The sequence below is a fragment of the Pipistrellus kuhlii genome, unplaced genomic scaffold (assembly GCF_014108245.1).
Source record: "Pipistrellus kuhlii isolate mPipKuh1 unplaced genomic scaffold, mPipKuh1.p scaffold_m20_p_1, whole genome shotgun sequence".
Lineage (NCBI taxonomy): Eukaryota > Metazoa > Chordata > Mammalia > Chiroptera > Vespertilionidae > Pipistrellus > Pipistrellus kuhlii.
In genome coordinates this window covers 39,931,006-39,954,778 of record NW_023425404.1, presented here as the reverse complement: position 1 = coordinate 39,954,778, position 23,773 = coordinate 39,931,006, and the positions used below count along the sequence as shown (strand labels likewise).

At 40.2% G+C, this 23,773-nt stretch overlaps 1 protein-coding gene across 6 annotated transcripts in view; it reads left to right on the top strand.

Annotated features, from left to right (window-relative positions):
• Positions 1-23,440, top strand: part of LOC118720643 (myocardial zonula adherens protein) — an 87,672-nt gene extending 64,232 nt beyond the window's left edge. For 5 of the 6 annotated variants that reach the window (XM_045582208.1, XM_036440752.2, XM_045582201.1 and 2 more), the window contains 3 exons: positions 6,313-6,396; positions 14,050-14,150; positions 22,462-23,440. In XM_045582208.1, the coding sequence (XP_045438164.1) occupies positions 6,313-6,396; positions 14,050-14,150; positions 22,462-22,561 (285 nt within the window). In that variant the 3' untranslated portion in view covers positions 22,562-23,440. The remainder of the gene's footprint in view (positions 1-6,312; positions 6,397-14,049; positions 14,151-22,461) is intronic. The other variant, XM_036440739.2, reaches the window with a different exon arrangement.
• Positions 23,441-23,773: the final 333 nt, after the last annotated feature.

The following is a 23,773-nucleotide window of genomic DNA, read 5'->3' as shown; positions in this document are numbered from 1 at the left end:
GAGCAATTAGGCTGCAAGACATATATATGCAGTTTGAGTTACCAAAAACTGTGCTCACGAAGACAAAAATTAGAAAAGATTCTATTAACATCCATTAAAAGGTTCCAGATTTTACCAAGATGGGTTTCTTCCCTTTGTTCTATAAGGGGGCTTACAGTTGTATATTTCAGTGTAATTATGGCAACAAGATGACCTTCTGGTGTAGATGGAGTAGGTGAGGTCTGAGAGCCAGTGCTTCTCATTTCCCATTTCCGATGCCCTGAGTAGAACCTGGTCACCTGGCACATTTACCACCTTCTCACGACAGGCGGACCTAAATGCTTCTCCACGAGAGCACATAAACCTGCTGAAGGTCAAATGTGTAAGCTTAAGCATGGCAAAAAGTGAGGGCAAAGGTACCACAGGGATTTCGCTTAGAAGCTGCACAGCACCCTGGATTTGGAATGGCCCCTGATTTTGAGGGGACATGTTCACCTGGGTTCATCCAGTTCTCCAAGAGTCTGTTCCAGACAATTCCTCCCCAGACGTCTAGGGATGGATTGTTCAGAGATGGGTGGATAGATTCATGGAGTCATTCCTTCATTGAGAATATAAAGGTGACCAAGGTCTTCACTCTCAAGGAGTTGACAGTCTGAGTGAGAAATTGCAGTAAGGCGGTAGTAGTGGCTAATGTTTTGAGTGTTTATCGGATGCGAGGTGCTTTTTGAGACAATATTTCAAGGCTCTTTGAAGTGGGCAGTCAAAAATAGCACCATTTTCCACACAAATGTGCGATTTAGCCGCTGTGGTTGAAGAGTCACATTTGGAAGTCAGTTGTCACCTGTGACGTTATCAAACCCAGAAGCAGGCAAGTCTGCTTATTTTAGAAGCGTGACCTTCTCACTTGGGAGAGGGCCTGGGATGTGCTCCAAGGGGCAGGCTCCAGGGCAGACTAAGCAGGGACTCAAAGTTGGCACCTGCAGGGCAGAAGGGGCCAGCCACGCCCTGCCTGCCAGTCTGACTGCCCTTTTTTCCTAATCTGAACAAACTGGCCCCGGTCACAGAAGGCGCTGTACGAGATGCTTCTGTAAGAAACGCTCAGGGCCGAAAGGACATGTGCACACACAGCTTTCATTTAGCACAGAGCATGTCGCTTCGTGAGACATCAGCTGCTGACAGACATGAGCCTGGGCAGAAACTTGAGCACCCCAAATCCTCCCGCAGCCTGTCCTCTCTCCCCAGAAAATGAGGGGTCTCTTTAGAATCAACCCTCTCATCCCTTGGAATGCTCAGAATGCTCCCCTCAGCTCTCTGCAGACGGCATCTTGCCTGTATTTATTTCCTTCTTTAAATTAGAATGCTCCCATGAGCTGTTCATCAGGGTGCCCTTACCGCACCTCTTTCTGCTCTTGACTCACAACCCCCTCTGATGACTTCCGAGACAGGGAAACGTGTGTGTGCGAAGTTACACTCTGCGGTACTTGAGGTTATTTGATAGCCTCTGACATTCCTGGAACATTTTTAGTTCATTTCAGGACCCATTTTACCTATCATTTAAGCTTTTAAAAGTCAGCTTTTAAAAACCTTAAATCCTAAAGGAAGGGATGAAAAAAGGAACACCGTTATAAGGATGATTTTTGAAAAAATTTCCTACAAACGTTGAAGGAAATTTAAACAATAGAACTGTTTTGCCCAGCTTTTACCTTCCTCATTGTAAACTTTTGTTTTTCTCTTCCTCTGGGCTTTTGATAAACACGTTCTCACTTTGCAATATATTTGTTTTTTAGCGTTGGTGTAATATATTCCATCCAATTGATATCCCATAATTTATTACCCATTCCTTTAGTGCTAGACATTAAGGTTATTTCCATTTTCTCTATTATAAATAATAGGAGCAAGAACATCTTTGTATATATAACTTTTTTTCCCCCCCTATATCTGAGTTGTATCCTTAGGATAAATTCCCAGGAGTAGGATTAGTGGGTCAAAGGGTACAAACAGCTTTATGGCTCTTACTATTTATTGCTGAATTGCCCAAAAGGTCATTCTGGTTTACAATGCCACCTGCAACACATGAGAGGAGCTGTCCCTCCCACCCCTTCCAGCACTGATTTCTTTGGTCAGTAGTTTGGAGCAAATTTAATAGGTAGTAAAAGGTACCTCACTACTCTTTCAAATTGTTAAGTTCTTTAATTATTATCAACCTTGGACATTTTTCTTAAGCGTGATTTGTATATTCTATTTTGTAAGGTTTGCTTTCATGTTGGAAGGTTATATTTTTTGACACTGGGTGGAATTTTAAGTATTTTATAATGAAAATGTCAAATGCATTTAGGACAGAGAGAATAATCAATGAAGTTCTCTAGACTCACTAACCAGATTCAACAAATAGTAAAATATGGCTATATTTGTCTCTTCTTTTCTTCTCCCCCCCCCCCCCCCAACCCCATGTAACTATTGTAAAGCAATTCCCAGACATCTTGCTTATGTTTCTTATATACTTCACTATGCATCTCTGGAACATGTGGAGTTTTTCTTATATAATCACTAGAGTCCTGGTGCATGGATTCATGCACCAGTGGGGTCCGTCAGGCTGGCCTGTGACCTCTCACAATCTGGGACCCCTTGGGGGATGTTGGATAGCTGGTATTTGCCTGGTCCCTGCAAGCCCGATCCAGACAGGAGGGAGCCCCATACTGTGTGTTGAGCATCTGTCCCCTAGTGGTCAGTGTGCATCATAGTGACATGCCATTGTCACACTTAACAAAATTAATGATAATTCCTGGGTATCATTGAATATACCAATCTGTGATAATATTTTTTGAAATGTCTTTAAAATGTCTCTTACGGATGCTTTGGTCCAATCAGCACACAGAGAAGGTCCATTCATTTGGTCTCTTCCTTTTATCCCTGACCCTCTCCCCCTCTCCACTGCCACCAGTTTTACCCCCACCAGGGACCTGGAGTTGGCTGTCCTATAAAAGTTCCCACATTCTGGATTTGACTTTTTCTTTCCTTATTTGCTCTAGAAGTTCTCCTAGATTCAGTGTCAACTTTCTGTGAGTGAGGGGAGGCAAGAATACTTCACAGTGGTGCTGTATGATTCATTTTGCATCATTTTGGGGCACGCAGCGTGTGATTGTCCCACCTTTAATGGTGCTAAGGCTGATCATGGATTCAGATGGTGGCAGCCTGAAGCAGCTGTAAAGTTCCTCACCAGCTTTGCCCCTAATGCATTCCTCTGTCCATGGTGGTTGCTCCCGTCAGTTGTTTCATGGGAATAGCACAATGGTGATTTTTCTGATTTATTCTTTTTCTATTTTTTTTTAAATTTTCTAACTTATTATTCTTTCCCCATTTATTAGCTGGAATTCTTCTGAAAAGTACAGCTTTTTCCCTCACAGATTAGAACTTTTTAGTCATCTCAAAATGTAGTTTGTACAAGAAAGGCAGGATAAATGCTTTATTCTTTCTTCTAAATTGCCAAATTTATAAATAAGGGATTGTGCCCTTTCACTTCCAATGGTGTCCAACGAGTAGTTGCTGTTTTGTTTCTGATGAATCATAAAATACTCATATATATATATATATATATATATATATATATATATATATATATGTATATATTCCATTCAATTCCATTCATTATTCTTTTTGATGCTCAAATTGTCCCAACCTTGGCCCAGGGAAAAGCTTTCGTGTTCTTGTTTTCAAGCATAACAAGGTGTCTGGATTCATTTAGTATATTTTTGCCCCGTGAAAAGGGTCATTCCTTCAAGATGTCCTGTGTCTTTTTGCTGAGGAATGGTATTTAAAGACCACAACCAGCATATATTATGTGTTTATTGTTATTGTTTTTAAGTTTTCACCATGGAAAAAGTTAGGAAATGCATATTTAACAAAAGAAAATAAAAGATTATGAGTTCCTACTGATATTTTTATTTCGAATTTAATAAAACTCTTTTTACTTCTTTGATTTCATACTTGAATTTCTTTCTATTACACTAAAAATCTTGATATAAAAACAAAACACTAGCAGCTTAAGGCACGAAATTTGTGCACGGGGCTCGGCCCTCGCAGCCCAGGCTTTGTCTGGAAGGTCGTCTGGACAGTCATTCTGCTGTTCGGTCTAACTAGCATATTAGCTTTTTATTATATAACTCTTTATTATATAGGATGTTTAACAATATATTGGTTTAAAAATAACAATACTGAGATTACTACAAACAATTTTCCTAGTGAATGAAAGATTTTTTTTTGCAGTTCTGTTTATTTTTAGAATACATTTCACTAAAAAATATAGTCAAATTACCTTGTTAAAATGCTTGAATTAATTATTTTCACCCATTTACTATGCAGTTAAGATCCTTTATTTCAGTTTGTTTTCAAGTTTTAGGATTCACTTATTTTGTCCATTTTGGTTTAGTTTTATTTTTGAACCTGTAAAATATGCTTCCAAAATTAAATCTATGTATTATAGTTTTATCAGAAAGCTCTTCCTTCTGTTTTGTGTCCTCTATCTAATTTTCTCCCCTTCCCTATGGTAACTATTTTTTAATTCAGATTTATTTTTATCTTTGCAGTATTTTCTTTTTCAAATATATATGCATTCATGTGTCCTCACCTATTTTACACCAATGCTAGCAGAGCATGTATTCCTTATAATACACCAGATCAGTGCTTTAGAGATCTTCATTTTTCTTGAAGGTTAGATAGACATCCAGTGCTAAGATGCACCATGGTTTATTTAACCAGCCACTTACTTATAGTTTTGTTTTCTAAAAAAAACCCCACAAAATCCTGTTTAAGTCATTTCATATTTTGGCCAATATTTCTTCAATATCTATTTTTTAAATATATTTTATTGATTTTTTACAGAGAGGAAGGAAGAGAGATAGAGAGCTAGAAACGTCGATGAGAGAGAAACATTGACCAGCTGCCTCCTGCACCCCCCCCCCCCCCCCCCACCGGGGATGTGCCCACAACCAATGTACATGCCCCTGACTGGAATCGAACTTGGGACCTTTCAGTTCGCAGACCGACGCTCTACCACTGAGCCAAACCGGTTTCGGCAAATATCTATTTTTAGAAGTGGAATTGCTGCCCTGGCTCATGTATTCTGGGGTTAGAGTGTTGTCCCGCACAACGAAGGGTCACAGGTTCAATTCTGGTCAAGGGCACATACCTGGGTTGCAAGATTGATCCCAGCCCCTATCTGGGTATGTGTGGGAGGAAACCAATCCATGTGTTTCTCTCACATCAATGTTTCTCTCTCTCTCTCTCTCTCTCTCTCTCTCTCTCTCTCTCTCTCTCTCTCTCTCCCTCTCTCTCTTTCTCTCTCCCTCTTCCTTCCTCCCCCCTCCTACCCTTTTCCCCCTTTTCCTCCCTATCATTCTCTCTAAAAAAAATTAATGGAAAAATTATCCTCAGTGAGGATTAACAAAAAAGAAAAAAAGAAAAAAATTGAATTGTTGAATCAAAGGGTAAGGGTAGATGCAATTATATTTTTGTACTTTTTATAGGAATTGTGTCATTTTGCATTGAGAGAGATTTTGCAAATGTTCAAATTTAATATACAAGATTGTTTGAAAATTAGTGCAGTCTTCAAAATCATGAGTTACTTAATGAACGAACACACTATTCCCACTAGTTTCTGAGACATGGCCTGGTACCACAGTACTCTGGTTCAGGCTTTAGGGCATTTGTGGTTTGTCTATGGAGACATGATATGTGGAAGAAGAGCAAAGAGGAGTCCAAGAGAGAATATCTGTATTAAAAAGCAAAGGTGAAAGCCTAGCTCAAGCCTGTCTCTTAGGGAGCCTTCCCTGCTCACCCCAGGCCGCAGGAGTCCCCAGTCCTCTGTGCTTCACTAGCGCTTTGAGTGGCAGTTACCCCTTCCCCAGATGAAAATTTTCGACACCTGGTTGAGCAAATATGAAGCACCAACAGGAATAACAGAGCTGCATGTTTGATAGGCTGGGTACCTCATATATTTAAACTGAAGAGTTGTTTTATCTTGAGTTGAATCTGCATTTCCTGAAGCATGTTCTGATGGGAATAAGGGTTACCCAGCAAAATCAGTGTGACTACCTGATTAGTTAGGTTACACACACCTAATGACATGGGACTCCAAAATCACGTCTGATGTCCCAGGCTTACCTGGGCTCGAAATTCCCTTTACATGGAGCTTCTCGTGTTCATACTGTTCCATGGAACACACAGAACCAATGTGTAGGTCTTGTTTAAATGAAAATTAAAGGCGTCTCTTCCAGTGGGTTAACTTGTACAGTTCTGTATTTTTGACTAACAGTCTTCCATTTGTTTTCTTTCCAGATTGAATCATTAAAGAAAAAGGTGCAACAGAAGCAGCTCTTAATATTGCAGCTTTTAGAAAAGATATCTTTCTTAGAAGGAGAGGTAAGAAGCTGTTTCTTTAAGCTGGTGTGTCTTCCTTCCCATTACATTTTATGTTGCTGAGCCTACCGTCAACACTTAATTAAAAATATGGCTACTTCCTGGCCTTATAAAATGGATTGAAGGTTAACTGCCAGCACGGAAAATGAGCTTCTGACAGCCAGTTTTTCTTTGCCACTTGGCTCTCCTCAGCCCCGCTTGCCGCTCACCTCTGATGTAGGCTCTCATTTTTCTTGTTCAAGAATTTCCTTAGCAAGCCTGATAAGCTTTTGATTAATACTGATCATTGCCCACGCTTGTATAGTGCTTCATAATTTGCGAAGTATTTTCGCATGCATTCCTCACACGATTCTCTCCGTAGCTCTAAGCAAGGCAAGAGCAGGATTGTAATCTTTGTATTAATCAACGTTTATTTTTCTAAAAAACAAACAAACAAACACACACACACACACACACACACACACACACACATTTTTATTGATTTCAAAGAGAAAGGGATAGGGAGAGAGAGATAGAAAAAAATCAATGATGAGAGAGAATCATTGATTGGCTGCCTCCTGCACACCCCCTATTGGGGATCAAGCCCACAACCCAAGCTGTGCCCTTGACCGGAATCATACCCAGGACCCTTCAGTCTGTAGGCTGATGCTCTATCCACTGAGCCAAACCGGCTAGGGCTTAACCAGTTTTTAAAGAGGAGGCTCAGGGAAGGCCGGTGTTTCGCTCAGGATCCCCCAGCTCAGTAACACTATGACCGGGTGTTACTCAATCCAATCCCATGTTCTTCTAGGAAACTAAGTCAACACGTTTTAGCAGTGACTCAATTTCACCTGCAACTTTAAAGCTGTTTAGTAGTCCTGTCTTTCCGGCTTGAAAGTCACTTTGGTGTTTTATGTAAGTTCCAGAGAAGGAAATCATGGAGTTGGGGGGGAAAAAAATTGAGGGCTTAGGTATTAACTGGAGGAGAAGCCAAAATCTATTTGCTCTGAAGGGTATGTAGTAAGAGCTTGGCATTGAGCCTCTTCCTTCTGAACCTCCATGAATCTAGCCTTGTCTGACGCTTCAATATACTCTTTCCCTTGGGGACAGTCCAGGAGAGAAGGATGAAGTAAGGGGCCAGGAAAGAAGAGGCATTTATTAAGGACCTCGTACTCATTGGGCACTGTTGACTTTCTATATTCTCTGTATAACATTGACGTTGAGTGGGATCAGACTTCTGCTTCCTATTGTCTGGGTGATGCTGGGGAAAGTTTCTTATAAAATGTGAATGTTAACTGCATCTACATGTGTGTGTGTGTGTGTGTGTGTGTGACTGTGCATCATAATTTCCATAGAGATGCATAGAGAGGGCCTGGCAGTTACTGAGCGCTTGTTAACCTGTAACTTGTTAGTGTTGTTCTCCCTTTATCGAGAGGATGCCCAGTGAGTTAGATTATATTCTCCCCATTTTATAGAAGTGGAAATTGAGGTGTAGATGCATTAAGGAACATGCCCAATGTGGTGGAAGAGATGGTAAGCCTGGATTCAAAGCCTGAGCTCTTAACCAGTATGTTTGTCGGGTTGGCGAGCTTTTAGTGGAGACCTACATTGGTAAATAACTATCTGGCAATTTTTTTAGTCACAGGATTAGGGAAAATGCGTATCCTTTTAAGATTGTGAGATCACACCAGTGTTCTCCAAGTTTGTCTAATTACATTGCTCTACAATACAGGGTCCTGTTAGGCACTAAGAATGTCTATTATGTTGATCTATTCTAATACCAGTAATTTTTATTCTGTGACTTTTCACCCCATGCCTTAAACCATAATTTTGCCAAGGGTGGTGTTTCAGATCTCTTTGAAATGTTTTGGTAAACAAATTTGGTAAGTTCCTATATTCTGTCTTATTAATAAAGTAGTTACTTTCTTTTAAGGGCCCAGACTTTTAAGTGGCAGACGCTAGAGCCAGACTGCCTCAATTGAAATCTCAACTCTGCCACTTACTACTTACGTGATCTTGAGCAAATTACTTAACTGCTCTGTGCCTTGGTTTGCTCATCTATTAATGGAAGTCCTCTCTTGGTATGGCATCCTCTCCACAGAGTCGTTACAGAGATTAAACTAGTTAATACTAAATGATTAGAAAAAGTATATGTGTTTATTATTTCTTCAGTTGTCTAGGTGTCATTGAATATATATTTCTTCCTCCTCTTCCTCTCTTCTTTCTCCTTCTTCTTTTAAATAGAGAAATATGGATAATTTTGGTCCTTGAATTCATCATTTGTACTTACTGATGCTTATGCAATTCCCACCCCTACCAGATCCCCCAAAATTTGTCTAGCCTAGCCCCTCTAGACTGCATTTTCATCAACTCATTCAAATCTTCCTGATACAAAAATATGCCCGTTCTTTTTTCCAAATTTTTATTTGCTCACCTCTTGAATAAGAAATATCCCATTTTCTACTTTTGATATAGAAGATATTCTCAAAATAAAATTCCAAGCATACATCTTCATTAGGTTGGTAAGCTTTCTGAAATTCTGCATAAATCCCATTATATATATATATATATTCCTGCTGGAAATCCTACATGTACAGCTACATTTAAAAGTCAGAGGGAAGGCTTCAAATGTCTTGGTTTGGTCCATCCTGCATTTAATGTGCACCGTGTAGCCCATAAACCTCCCCACATGTCTGTTGTGCATTCCTGGGGCTCATTAACTTCCCCGGGTACTAGTGGGGCAGCAGCCCCAGGCACCAGGGCTGCATGCACGCACTTTATTGGACACACATTCTTGTTCAGTGTGTGTGCTACAGCCTTGCTGCTTGTTTCCGGGGCCTGGGAGAGTTGGGGGAGTTGGTGGCTGCCATGCATTTGTGACATAATTTCCAAAAGACTGCCCAAAAGGTGTCATAGCAGATGCTTCCTTTCTGGAAGACACACAGCCTCCAGAGCCACTGGAGGGTATGCATTTCACATCTAAACACAAGGTGGTGGTATTTGAAAGCAGGAAAATCCTGGAACTTGATTCCGGATCCTAGAAGCAACCTCTTCAGCGCTCAGGCCAGGCGGTAGGCCATCTGAGCTGCTCTTGTCAGTCCAGTTTATCCGAATTCTGCAAGACCGGGAGCAGCTGCAGGCAGCCTGTGTTTTCCTGTAGCGGGTCCTGTCCGTTTTATTTTTAAGTAGTTCTCAAATCTGTCCCTCCCTTGTACTGCCCAGGTTCAGGCTCTCACCATCTTTTCTTTTTCCCCTTGTCAATGTTAATATATATTAATTTATGTAAATAAACTGCACCTATTTAAAGTGCATAATGATGGATGTTAACTAGACTTACTACGGGGATCACTTAGCAATACATACAAAGATCGAATCATTATGTTGTAGATCTGGAACTAATATGCTACATGTCGTTATACTTGACTACAAAAATGAAGTGTAAAACGCAATGGGTTTTGACAGTCACATATACCTGTGGAACCACCACCACAGGCAAGAAAGAGAACATTCCCATCACTCCCCAGCCAGCTACTCTGTTGCCCTTGTCAATCTTTCTTGCTAGGCAATCACTTTTCTTTTTCCTCCAAGGAGGGGACACTTTTGTCACTCTGACCTGTTTGCATTTTATGTAAGTGGAATCATATGGTATGTACTCTCTTGTGTCTGGCTTCTTTCACTCAGCATAATGATTTCAGATGTATTGCAGAGTGGTAGTCCATTGTATGAACATAGCACAATGTATTTATCCATTGTTGATAAACATCTAAGTTGTTTCCACCTGGGCTATTTTGAATAAAGCTGCTATGAACATTACTGTACACATCATTATGTGGACATGTTTGTTTTTTTTCCCTCCTGTGTAAATTTCTGGGTCAAATAATGTAGATATAGGTTTAACTTTAAAGAAACTGTCAAACAGGTTGGTAAAGGGGTTATACTATTCTATATTCCCACCAGCAGTTGGAGGGCTCCAGTTTCTGCACACCTGACTGAGTATTGCCAAGTCTTTTTAATTTAGCCATTTTGTGGTATGTCAGTGATTTTTATTTGTGTTTTGTGGACACTACGGATGTTGAACATCTTTTAAAATGCTCATTGGCCATTTATAAATCTATTTTTTGAGGTTCCTGTTCAAACCTTTTGCCCATTATTTTATTGAGTCTTTAGTTTTCTTATTATTGGGTTAGGCATAGTTTGTATACTCTGGCTTTTTGTCAGATAAATGTATTGTGAACATTTTCTCTCATTCAATTTGCTTTGTCACTTTCTGGATATATTTTGAAGGTATTTTTGTTTAGGTTTTGATTTTTTATAAAGCTCAATTTATCTTATTTTTCTTCTATGGCTTATGCTTTTTGCATCCTCTGAAATCTTTTGTCTACTTCAGGTTGCAGAGGTTTTCTTCTATGATTTCCTCTAAAAATTTCATAGTTTTTGCTTTTTAATTTAGATCTGTGATCCTTTTTGGAGATCATTTTTGGGGTTTGTATGAAGTGTAAGGATTGATGATTTACCCCCCACCTGGATACCCACCTGTTTCCTTTCAGTATCTCTTTAATTCTTGATACTGATCATCTGTGCTACCCTCCTCCCTGCTCTCCCCCTCCTCTTCTTTGGTCAGTCTAGCTATTGGGTTACCAGCTTTGTTGATTCTTTTTTAGAAAAAAAATTAAAGTGGCATTTAGTTTTATTTTCTTTATTATTTGTTTTCTATTTTATTGAGTCTTGCTCTGACATTCATTATTCCCTCCCTTCTAATTATTTCGGTATTACTTTGCTCTTCATTTTCTAGCTTCTTGAGGTGGACCTTAGGTCATTGGTTATAGACCTCTCTTCTTTTTTAATGTAAGCCTTTAAAGCTATAAATGTCCCACGAATCTCTGCTTTAGCTACCATCCCACAGGCTTTGATATGATGTATTTTCATTATCATCCAGTTCAAAATATGTCCTAACTTTCTCCGAGTCTTCTGTGACCTATGCATTATTCAGAAGTAGGTTGTTTAACTTCCAAATAATTGAGGGATGTGTTTTGTTTTGTTTTGATTTAGATATCTTATAGTTTTTTATTTCTAATTTAATCATTATGGTCAGAGAACAAGCTTTGTATGGTTTTAATTCTTTTAAATTTATTGAGACTTGTTTTATGACTCAACATATGGTTTCTCTCGGTTAAATATTGTGAAAAGAGTGTATCCTGCTGTTTTTGTTTGTGTTCTATAAATATCAATTAGATTTAGGTGGTTAATAATATTGCTTAGATTATTTATATTTTCCTGATTTTTGACATAATTGTCCTATCAATTGCTAAGAGGAGTTCTGAAATGTATAACTATGGTTTTAGGCCATCCATTTCTTTCTTTAATCTGTTATTTTTGATGGCATGTATTTTGAAGCTCTATTAATAGGTACATACGCATTTTTATTGCTATGTCTTGGTGATGAATTAATCTGTTCATTATTATGAAATGTTGAAATATGAACACTACCTTTTTTCATATTCTTTGTCTTGAAGTCTGTTTTATCTGATATCAACATAGCTAGTCCTGCCCTCTTATGTTTAGCGTTTGCATGGTATGTATTTTTCACCCATTTATTTTCAACTGAACTATACCTCTATATTTAAAGTGCATCTCTTATAGATAATATGAAGTTGGGTCTTGCTTTTTTATACATTCTAATAGACTCTGTCTTTTCATTGGAATATATAGTCCATTGATATTTATTATTCTGATATTGTTGGATTTAGGTCTACCATTTTATTATTTTTTTTTTTATTCCCTTTGTTTTTTTGTTTTTTGTTTTGCTCTTCATTTCCTTTTAATGATTTCAATATTTTGTAGAATTCCGTTTCAATTTATCAACTGGAATTTTGCTGTGTGTCTTTTCTCTAATAGTGATTGCTCTAGGTATTGAAATATACATCATTAAGGGTTCCCAGTCCACTTAGAGGTAATATTTTACCACTTCATGTGAAATGTAGAAATTTTGCAATTATATAGGTCCATTTACCCCTCCCCCTGCTGTTACAATTATTGTATGTATTGAATCCATACACATTATAAACTCACAATATATTGTTGTAATTTTTGTTTTAAAATCACATGTATTTTAAAGAGATTAAGAGAAAATATAATGCAACCATTAAAATATTTATAATAGGAAATGCTTATATAAATGAAAATAACAAAGTACAAAAGTATGTATACTATAATCTATACATATGAGAGAACGGGAGAACGGATGCGGGGAGCGGGGAGGGGATGGAAGAGCGGGGAGGGGGTGGGGGAGCAAGAGAGAATGTTGATGTGCCCCTGGCAGGGAGCCAGCAGGGGTCTCCCATACTGAGTGTCAGGGGATAGATTCGGAGCCTGCAGGTTTGTCATGGCTTGTCAGCTGCCAGGGAATCTGGGTTGAATTCCCTTCCTTTACACTTCACATTTATTACAAAAAATTCATGGCTCTTTACATCCTCCAGGAGTTTGTATCCGAGCACCACATTCTGAGCTGTAAACCACATTCTTCCTCTCCAACAAACAAGCCTCTGTTTCCATAGGACTTTGAGACGTCTGTGTGCTATCTAGTACCTTAGGACGGAGCCTCAGCTTCTGCTCCAGCTTAAAGAGAAGACAAATGCTGAAATGCTTTTTCTCTAGTTATGCAAATAATATGAAAGGCATTTATACATTTTTTATTCAATAAATATGTATTGTGCATCTCTTACATGCCATGCTATGAGGACATAACCAGTAAGATAAATATGGTCATTGCCACATGAAAATTTAGTCTAGCATTATAGAAAATAAGTAGAACTTTTAAGTACATATCTAAAAATCTCAATATACTGAGATAACCACTGTTAATTGCTTTCTGAAATTTTTGTGTAAGTTTTTGCCCATTAGATTTTAGGCACCATCATTTCATCTGTTTTCATTACAATATCCTCAATGTTTTTTTGCTCCTTTGTCCTTCATTTTCCCCATGGGGCAAATTTCCAATTCCCGAGCATGTGATCATCAACCTACGTAATGTTTGGCCCTGCCTTGAAAAAAAATAATTAGAATGCTAATTTCAATCCCAAAGAGCTTGTTCTATTTTATATGTTTGAGATTCTGAATTTTCCACACCTATGAAATACTAATTATTAAGTTATAGAGGTATTTCTCATTAAATTAAATTAATAGAGTTACTCATTTTATAGTTTAATAAGGGAGTATTAAAAGCTGAACTTACCTTATTTATAATTGTAAAAATGCACTAAATATCTAAGTTCCCATCAATAAGTTAAATAAATAATGTACATCTATACAATGGAATGCTATGAATGCATTAAAAGAGTTTGTTGTTATAAAAAGAAAACTAATAAATGTGGAAAGGTATTCACAACAAATTGTTAAGTGAAAAAACAGATTTAATATGTAGATCAGGATATTTTGTTTGTTTCCATTTATGTAAAATTGGATACATATGTATGTGCATGCATAGAACGCTACCTGTAAGAATCCAATCTATGTATTTCTTCAATTCCTGCTGTATAAGAGATGCTTGATTAATACATTGTGATGGATGTCCATGTCATGGGGGAAAATCTGATAATACATGTAAATTATATCATGTATATTTGGGGGGGAACATATTTGCTTTATTAAAAATACTTTTTTTTCCTCCCGCTTCTCTAGAATAATGAATTACAAAGCAAGCTGGATTACTTAACAGAAAACCAGCCCAAGACTGAAGTGGAAACCAGAGAGGTTGGAGTGGGCTGTGATCTTGTACCCAGGTATTTAGGAATTTCCTGTTTTTCTGACTCAAATTCTTCTTTGACTTAAAAAAATACTTTCTTGAGCTGTTATGATGAGAATTGCATTCTTTCTATCAAAAATATTTCTTCAAAGATAAGTGGTGACTGCTGAAGCATCTGAGTGGTTTCTGTGGGAGTTGTAGGGGGGGGGGCGGGCGGGGGCAATGTTCAGGGGGGGAGAGGAGGTAAAGGAGAGATCTGGGAAGCCACTTCAGGGAGCGACTGAGTGCCACTATCAGTGAGTGCATTTCTCCCTTCTTCCTCTCTCCCTTTCTCCCCTCCTTTCCCTCTCTTTTCCCTCCCTCTCTCCTTCCCTTATCCTTTCCCCTTCCTCCTCTCCCCTTCCTTCTTTCCTTCCTCCCTCCCTCCCTCCCTCCCTCCCTCCCTCCCTCCCTCCCTCCCTCCCTCCCTCCCTCCCTCCTTCCTTCCTTCCTTCCTTCCTTCCTTCCTTCCTTCCTTCCTTCCTTCCTTCCTTCCTTCCTTCCTCAGACATTGTGCCAGACAGTTATGACATGGAGAAGAATGAGATTTAGTTTCGGTCCCAGAGTGCAGCCTGGAAAGAAAGACAGATATTTGGTAGTGACTTACAACAGTGTGAGAGGGACCTGTGAGGGAGGGAGAGTCTAAATCTTGGACAAAATTCATCTATGTCCCAGCACCAAAACAGAGTATTGTCAAGCACTGAATCAGATTCATAAATAACTGCTGTGCTTCAGTCATGAGCAGATATACCACAACCATAGCCTGTTGGATTCGGTTGCATTTCTGCACTAGAGGACCAACACATTCAATGTTAAGCTCCACATGACCATGCCTAGGTTACATGCTTGGGAACTTGTATTGAACCCACCGGCTCCAGGTGCTCACAACTGTGCTTGACCCAACGAGGACATAAAACAAGCTGATAAGAAGGATGCTGATGACATGTGGTTTGTGACTTAGATCACCAAGGTCACATTGTTCTCCTTTACATTGCTTGTTTTCTGGTAAAAGCAAGGCAAATTTCATCACTCTGATATGATTAATAGAAAAAGTTTTTTAAAAGGAAAGAAAGACAAAAGGGGGAGAAGATTATGTAAACAGACCCCCAGGTCTCACCCATGTGGGGTACAGAGTACATAATAAAAGTGTTGCCAAAAAGCTCCCTGGCCAGGTAGCTCAGTTGATTAGAGCAACATCTCCATCTGCCAAGGTTGTGGGTTCCATCCCTGGACAAGGCACAGACAAGAATCAACCAGTGAATCATAAATAAATGGAACAACAATGCCATCTCTCTCTCTCTCTCTCTCTCTCTCTCTCTCTCTCTCTCTCCCCCCCTCTCTCTCTTTTCTCTCTCTCTCAAGTCAATAAATTAATAAAAATTTTTAAAAAGAAATGATTGATCATACTCAGGAACTCCTTTTGAAATATAAAGTGAGGCCATTTCCCTCCTTTTCATTTTTTAAGAACCAAGTGACTTAGTCCACCCTAATTGCCCACATAATAAATCTTGTTGGGCTAGGACAGGTCCAAAACCATGTCTGAAACCAATCAGTTGTTTGTTTTCTAATTCCCACATTTTGGCTTAAAACATGCTTTTCAATTTGTATGCCGAAGGATAGCCTGGAGCAAACTTTTATGGCGAAGTCATGAAACCACAAAGCGGTTTTCATAATGGAAGTGCTGACAGACCCTTAACTTATGGCCACGGTGAACTTGGAAGCCACTTCAGTATCTGAAAGCAGCTTTTCCATAAATGTAACATTTGGTCTCCCCCAGGATCCATCTTAGCACTTTAACTACCTGGGTCAATCAGCAGAGGAAATGAAAACTACGTATCCACATTTCCGAAAAGGCAGAATAATATTTCATGCGTTTCCTCACAGATATTTATTAAGTGCCTACTATGTGACAGGCACCTTGCCAGCCAGGGTGGTGAGGACCACGAGGTCTTTAGAGATTATCCGGGCCAGTAGTTTTCCACCTGTGCTTCTCGGAACCGCCATGCTCCATGCTAGGGCTTTCCCCACCACCACCATCACCAAAAGAAAACAAACGAGAAGAACTCGGCTTTTAGTGTGTTTGATAGTTGGGTTCCAAGTAAGATTTTGTTGGAATAAACAGTTCTATGATCAAACAAGTTGGAAGCCCCTGGTCTAGCTTAATCCCCATGTTTTATAGACACGAAAACTGAGGCCCAGAGAGATAACGTGATGACTGGTTGCCACACAGCCAGGATGAGAGCCAGGCTTTCTGAGTCCTGGTGTGGTACATTTGTGGTTTTAAAATAACAAATAGAGTCACTAATTGTGTTGTGTATGTTCCAACAAAATTCCTGGTTCTTTTTTGGACTTCAGTCGTGCGTCTAACCAATACAAGATTCATGGTGTTTTCGAGACTGTTTTACAAACAGGCTCCTCCACTGTGTTTTAAATCAGCGAAAGTACTGAGTTAAGCCCCAGAGATGTACAGGGTTTGGTCCTTACTCCCTATTCTTCTCCCACAAAGGACTCGGCAGTGTGGTCCAGCTAGGGACCTCGGGCTGCAGGTGTGCCCTGCTCGGCCAGCTGTCAGCTGAGCACTGCCTTGGGCAAGCTACGTAATCTCTCTTAAGCCTCAGTGATTTCCACCTTAAAATGGGAGTGAAGATGGCAATATCAGATCTCAGAGGGTTTCTAAGAGGATTACATGAAAACGTGTATAAAATGTTTAGCATGGTAACTAGAACTAAATTGAGCACTTCTTAAATAATAGCTATTACTATTAAACCAAGTAAAATCTCTGACTTTACATGTAAGACATTTATCAAATATAAATGAATTTGTGTGTGCTAAGACAATATATCCAACTTAATTCTTATTGGTGGTTAGTAGTGATCTTGTTAAATGTATTAATAGCTTATTCAAGGGCATAGTGCTTTAGTATGCATTGAGCTCCTCAGTTAAACCATCAGTGGCCTGAAACCCTCTAGACAGGCTCAGTGGTTGAAGAGACTCTGTCAGCTGAGACATCAGAGTGGCCCCAGCATGTCCCAGGCCCCGGCACAAAGTCTCACTGTAGAGTAGCCCTATGACTCATTTCTGTTTACACCTGCAAGGGCTATATGCTGTGCTATGGCTAATAGCATCTGTCTATTAGAGCTGCTCTATATTTATGTACTGCTGAAAAGAATTGAAATCAGCCTTTTCCTTACTTACAAAGCCATCAATCCCCTTTATCATCCCTCTCTTCCCCCCCCCCCCCTCCAATATACACACACATTTCCCCCATCACTGCCAACACTAGGTAGCCTACTGACAGTGATGCTAGGGTGCCATCCCTTGGTCAAGCATTTATTTCATGACTGACTGAATGAAAGATATACAAGTGGGGTCTTGGGCAGCTGATCTGTGTTATATTATGAATCTATATAATAAAGAGCCAATATGCTAATTAGACCAAACAGCAGAACCACCGTTTGGGCCCCTTGCAGGAATTTTGTGCATCAGGCCTCTAGTTTATTTAATAAAACTTGGAAAAACATTTCTTGCTTATATTTTACCTCTTTGTTATTATTATTATCTCTCTCCTCCCACTAGAATATAAGCTTCATCAGGGTAGGGATTTTCATCCATTTCACTAACTGAGTCTCTCTGGGATCTATTTAGAATAGTACTTCCCACATAATAGGCATGCTTATCTGTTGATTGGAGCCTTCCCTCTCTAGCATTTGATAGTCCTTCTTAGCAGAAGAATGTTAACTCTTGGAGGACTTTCCTCTCTTGGTTCTCTCCTACTTCCCTGGCCTGTCCGTCATGTTTTTGTTTGTTGTTGTTGTTGTTTTTTTGTTTTGTTTTTTTTTAATGGATCCTCTTTTTCCTCTAAGATCTCACTGTAGGAACTCCTCATGGTTCTTGCTTGGTTACAGTAGTTCCTATAAAGTTGGCATCCAGTCTCCTGGCTTTACCCTGTGGCCGAGCCATGAAGTAATTGAGTCTTTCTGTCTTGCATATACAAGTCTTCGTTTCCTGCTGCTTGCTGGACAATCCCAGCTCTTGTCTGCTTGATCTTCATATCCATCATGGAGCCAGTCAGTTTCTCTATCCAAGTCATTTTCTCTTAGTGGTGGTTGAATTCTTGATGGAAGTTAAATTTGGATTTAGGTCCTGGATCTGCCTCCTGTTTCTACATCCACAGCTGTGCAAGTCAGTTTTCTCACCTAGAATAGCAAGATAGTAATTCCCTTAGAAGCTTGCTGAGATAAGTAAGAAAGAGACATAGGGTCCCCAGTGCAGTGACCACATTTGCATATTTTCTTTTGCTGCTACTGCTTTCCCAGTTACTTAAGTTCCATGTACTGCAGTCACCTTTGAGACTGATTGTTTGCTCCTAGACTCACTCACTCATACAGTGCTGTCTTTTTCCTTCATGACTTGCTTCATATCTTTCTTTTCCCACTTCCTGAGGTTAGTTAGTGGCATGTCTAATCTCCCAACCTCCAGGCTCTTCTCTTCAAATCTTTTCCCTCCTTCATCTAATCTCTGCTACTCAAATTCCTGGACCGAAAGGATCTCTTAGTGGAGCGAGGAGAAGGGAAAGAAGTGAGAAGGTACTCAGTGTGATTTCAGGGTCTTTTAAACTCTTATTTTTAAAATAAAAGATTGAACCACTTTATTTGAAAGGTTTGATGTATGCTAATTAAAGCCATGGAGAGCGATTTCAGGTCAGCTAACCTTAGTTCACAGAGAAAAGTGAAAACAAAAACAACAAAAGAAAAGAGGCCTCTTACTCCTGCTCCAAGTAAAACCTGGTTTCCAGCAAACTCATAAATTATGCCTGAATAGGTACAATTTAATGAAAAATATTCCCTGTAGTCATAAGTGCTGAGCACACAGTAAGCACTTTAAAATGCCCACCTTTTCAAATTTCTGTTGCAGAGACCAGAACACAAGGTAGCTTTTGTCAAAACTGTGATTCTGCTATCATTCCCCCAGGGGAATTTCCTCTTTATGGATTTATAAATGGTTAACAATAGCCTTAATTTGTTAAAGAAAATGGTTACATTTCAGTTATATGGTTGAAAAATGTTTTGTGTTTTTAAATCTTATTGTTTCCTAGTGATCAACTGAATAAAATGCCTCACTCTTTTTGGTTGGGCTGTATGAGCCTGTTTTTGAAACCCGGAAAGTCCACCTTTATAAATATTTCTGCACTTTATGGCTTTTAGGATATTATCACCGGAGACCATTTCTGTTATAGGGAATTTTCACAGTGGTGAAAATTGCCATCTGGTTCTGCCCCTGGCGCTCCATGAACCTGCCTGGTGAGGTCACTGTGGACCCCTGGGTTGCCAGATCCTGTGGCTTCCTCACTGTGGCAGGTGACACTCTGAGCATCCTTCTCAGCACCTTTTGTCTCCTGGTTCCCTCTGCCACCTGCATGTGGAGTGAGGGATTTGTGCCTGGCCTGAGTGAGCTTCTGGGGCCATGAAGATGAGTGGGATGCAGTTCAAGAACTGACACCCAGCAGAGGAGACAAATGCATGGGCCAGAGGGTGCAATGGGGGTGCTCCCAGTGGTGTGTCAGAAGCCTGTGTGACAGGCCTTTTCAGGGTGTTACCATGAGGGTAAGGCGGAGGGCTTGGAAAGGACCTGTTGAATCAATTAGGGAGAGACATGTGAAGTTTAAAGCCACCCCCCCCCCCCAAGCTTCTAATAGACCTCGTTAAGAAACTGTCTCCCTACTACTCTTTAGTTGAAAATCACTGCAAGGCAGTGGGAGGTGTTAGTGTGGGATCGTTTAGCAGAAGTGAACCTTTGGGAAGCAGGAAATTGAGCAGCGCTGCTCTAGGAACTGTGAACGGATAAGAAAGGAAGGATCATTTCTATCACTGGTTGGGGGAATCGGGGAAATTGTCATATGAGAGGTGCTGCCTGGTTTGAGTCTTGAAAATCAGGCAGGAATTCATCAGATCGATCTGATTAGGGAAGCACTCAAGGTGGAGGGGACAGCATGAGGTTGCAGAGAGGTGGGCCACCGTGCGGTGAATGGTGAGGATTGTGTTTTGGTTTGCAAGGCCAGCCAAGAGGTAAAACAGGAGATGGTGGAGGACCTTTGGACCAGACAGAGGAGTTGGAATTCACCCAGGAAATAATGGGGAGACTTTGGAGAATTCTAACAAGAGTAATATGCTCTGTTGTCTTTTTAGGAAGATGTCCTTGACAGCAAATGGGTAGTAAATTCAGGGAGATGGAGTCAGGGAGACCATTTAGGACACTGTTGCAAAATTCAAAGATAAAATATGAGAGCCTGAAATAAGGCAGTGGCCAAGGTGATAGAGAAATGAGATCAAAAACAGTACTTCAGATTCCATACCATTTGGTGAGTAATTGGACATGAAAAGTTAGGGGAAAGGGAGTTGAGTCTTATACCTCATATACACCATTGGTCATTGCAACAATCGGGATAAGAAATGTAGCAGCTATAGCAAACAGCCCAGAGATATTGGGGGCTGAGCACAGTAAAGGTTGATTTCTCAGCACAATCTAAGGCAGGTTGGTATGGGCCTCGCTCCACACAGCCATCCAGGAACCCAGGATTCTCCTGTCTAGTGACTCTGCCTGGGCTTTTGAGTCCCCTTGGATCCTCTACTATATCCTCTGCATGGAAGGAAAGAGAGATATCAGAGAATTATGTAGAAGGTTTTTCTAGGCTAAACCTGGAAGCAATGTATAGTTGACTACTGAATAATGCAGAAATTAGGAGCACCAGTCCCCACGCAGTCAAAAATTTGACTATAATAAGTAGGCACTTAGCATACATGGATTTCCATCTGCAGACAGAAAAAATAACACACTGACCCTTAAAGAACATGGATTTGAACTGTGTGGGCCCACTTATATGCAGATTTTTAAAATCCGTGTAATCCTCTTATGAGTGGACCTGCACAGTTCAAATCCATGTTCTTCAAGGGTCAACTGTAAATGATTTCTGCTCATTTAGTTACATGGTCCACCAAATTGCAAGGTAGGCTGGGAAATGTAGTTTTATTATGTGTCCAGGAGGAAAAAATATGAGATATGGCTCCATCTTAGACACTAAGTTCTATTAAATCTACTTCCCACATAGCTCCCTAACTTCTCCTTGCTACTTTACCTCTAGTGCTACTGTTAGAATTCATTCTCATGATCCACCTCCATGATCACTAACCTTCTGCCTCCAAACTGACCCCTCAGCAGTCAGCCCTCAGCAGTACCAAGGTATCTGACTGGAATAAAATATGAGCATATCATTCGCCCCAACCTTGAATCCTTTGGTGACTCTCTGACCCTTTCTGAACTCCTTAGAGGAGCACAAAGGGCCCTTCTCCACCACGTCTCAGCTTTGCCTACTTTCCATTTTGAAGTCTTTGCTCCAGTTGAACCAAGTGTGTCTCCTTTCGCACCTGTGGCCTTCGTGTCCACCCTTCCTTGCCTTGGCACATTCCCATCTTCCGCCTGGAATTCCCGTCTCCTTGCCCACTTGAGGAATGCCTGAGAATCCTCCAAGATTCACCTTCCCTATGTGGATTTCCAGATGCCCTCCTAGTGATGCTAGCTTGTTCTGCCCTCAGTTTGCCCATAATCTATTAATTTCTCAGGATCTTGGTTGGAAGGGAATATTGAAGAAATTTAAATGAAGGGACTATTTGTAAAGACTTGGGCATCTTTAGGGAAAATAAGCAAAGGGCAGTGGCAGAGTCTGGGCCTAAAGAGGTGAAAGCCAGTGGAAGAGACAGAGGGTAGGGCTGTACCTGAGGCCTTTGCCAGAGAAGTATAGCCACCTGCCACCTGGCCAGGAGGGAACAAATGTTCTGACCTTTCTGAACTCCTGTTTTCTCATCTTCTGCTATTTTTGTCCCAATTAGTCAAATGACCCAATGAATGGTAAGGGAATCCATTGATGCTGACCTTCAGATCAGCTTCCCAGGGCTGAGAGTGAGTGAAGAAGGGGGAAAGTAGATCTGAGTGGGCAAATGGAGCTCTTTACGTCTCTATTAGAGTCTTCCCAGTACATAATCTTAAAATGATTTATGTACGAATCTTTCCCACCAAATTATGAGTTCCTTCAATGCACGTTTTATATTTTTCTAAACCATGGATGTCTTGCACGTGCTAAACCTGTACAATCTGCTACAAATAATGGTCCCTTTTGTAACATTTAAATGAAATATTCAACTGCATTATTACAGTCGATTTTTTAAGTGTCGAAAAGCTATTTCCTAGAGTTGACTTACCCAAGAGCATGGAGAGTTTTTTTTCATCTTCCTGACCAGCCTTTTCTCATTTCTCAGCGAAGCACATCGGACCCGTGAAGTCTCCGCAATGCCTTCCAGGAACTATGCCCCGTACGCACGAGTCCTGGAGTTAACCATGAAGAAAACTCTGACTTAGGCCCTCAGACACGTGCACTTTTTACAGATGGACAAAGGCCCTGGGATCCAATGGCTCAAAGTCTGGAAAGGGTGACTATTGCTTCTTCGTATATGCAGTTTAAGCCAGAATGGAAATTGCTGCGGTTCTGATCCATTTCATAAGATGTGAAGGAAAGGGGAGATGTTGGGGGAGAGCAAGAGAGAGGTTTACAAGGTCATATTTCAAACACCCAACCAGCCTATTCTGCTGTCCTGGGCCATTCTTAGTTTTCCATGTAGTAAACGCTGAAGTCCTGTCAGAAGAATCCCCTCACAATCTATTTTGTTTTACTAGACTTCAGTTGGGAGGAAAAAGGGCATTCATTTGAAATTTCATGCTATTCCGTCCAGGACCATTTGTTACGCATGAAGGCTTTGTTTACCATAAAAGTATTAGAGGCAGTATTTCTCTGGAGCAGAGAAGCCTGTCCATTAGAGCATGGGCATTCGGGGAACTTGATGGTGGATGCAGGAGTTAGGGTAGGGGGTGGATGTTCCCAGCACAAGTGCGGTCGGTCTCTTCTTGATTGTGTGCAGCATTGAGGGAACCCTTGGAGATGGTCCTCATGTGGGCAGACACGCTTCATTCTGACCTGCCGATCTCTTGGTTTAATCTGTGCCTTATGCTTCTGCGGAGCCAGCTGAAATCACTGTATTTATTCAACCTGTGATTTTTTTTTTCTTTCTCATTTTAACTGAAAGAGAATTTTGTATGTTGTGGAAATTTAATCATGTCATGTTTTCAGTATTGATTGGTGTTTTTGTTAAACGAATGAGTAATTTGTTCATGCATGCTTTACTCTGATATTATAATTACCCATGTCACATCTGTTTAATAAATGCCATATATTTTGTTCTACTGATGTTGTCTCTGTGTTTCACCCATGACCATGGACAAGGGGTTGAGAGTGGAATGAGACTCTGGAGTGGGTGTTAAGGTCAGGGCATGGTGAGCTTTCAATTAGCATAATCCATAGAAGCACTTATGAATCATAAGATGTGTGTGTATGTGTGTGTGTGTGTGTGTGTGTGTGTATTTTTAAACTCTGAAACTTAACTAGTTAACTCTCCTCTGAAAAGAATAAGAATACATGGTTATAAAATACAAAAGTAGTTTTTACTTTAAAAAACGACTCTCCCTTTTGCCCAATTCCCTCTGCTCTTAATTTCCTATTTCAAAAAAATAAAGCAC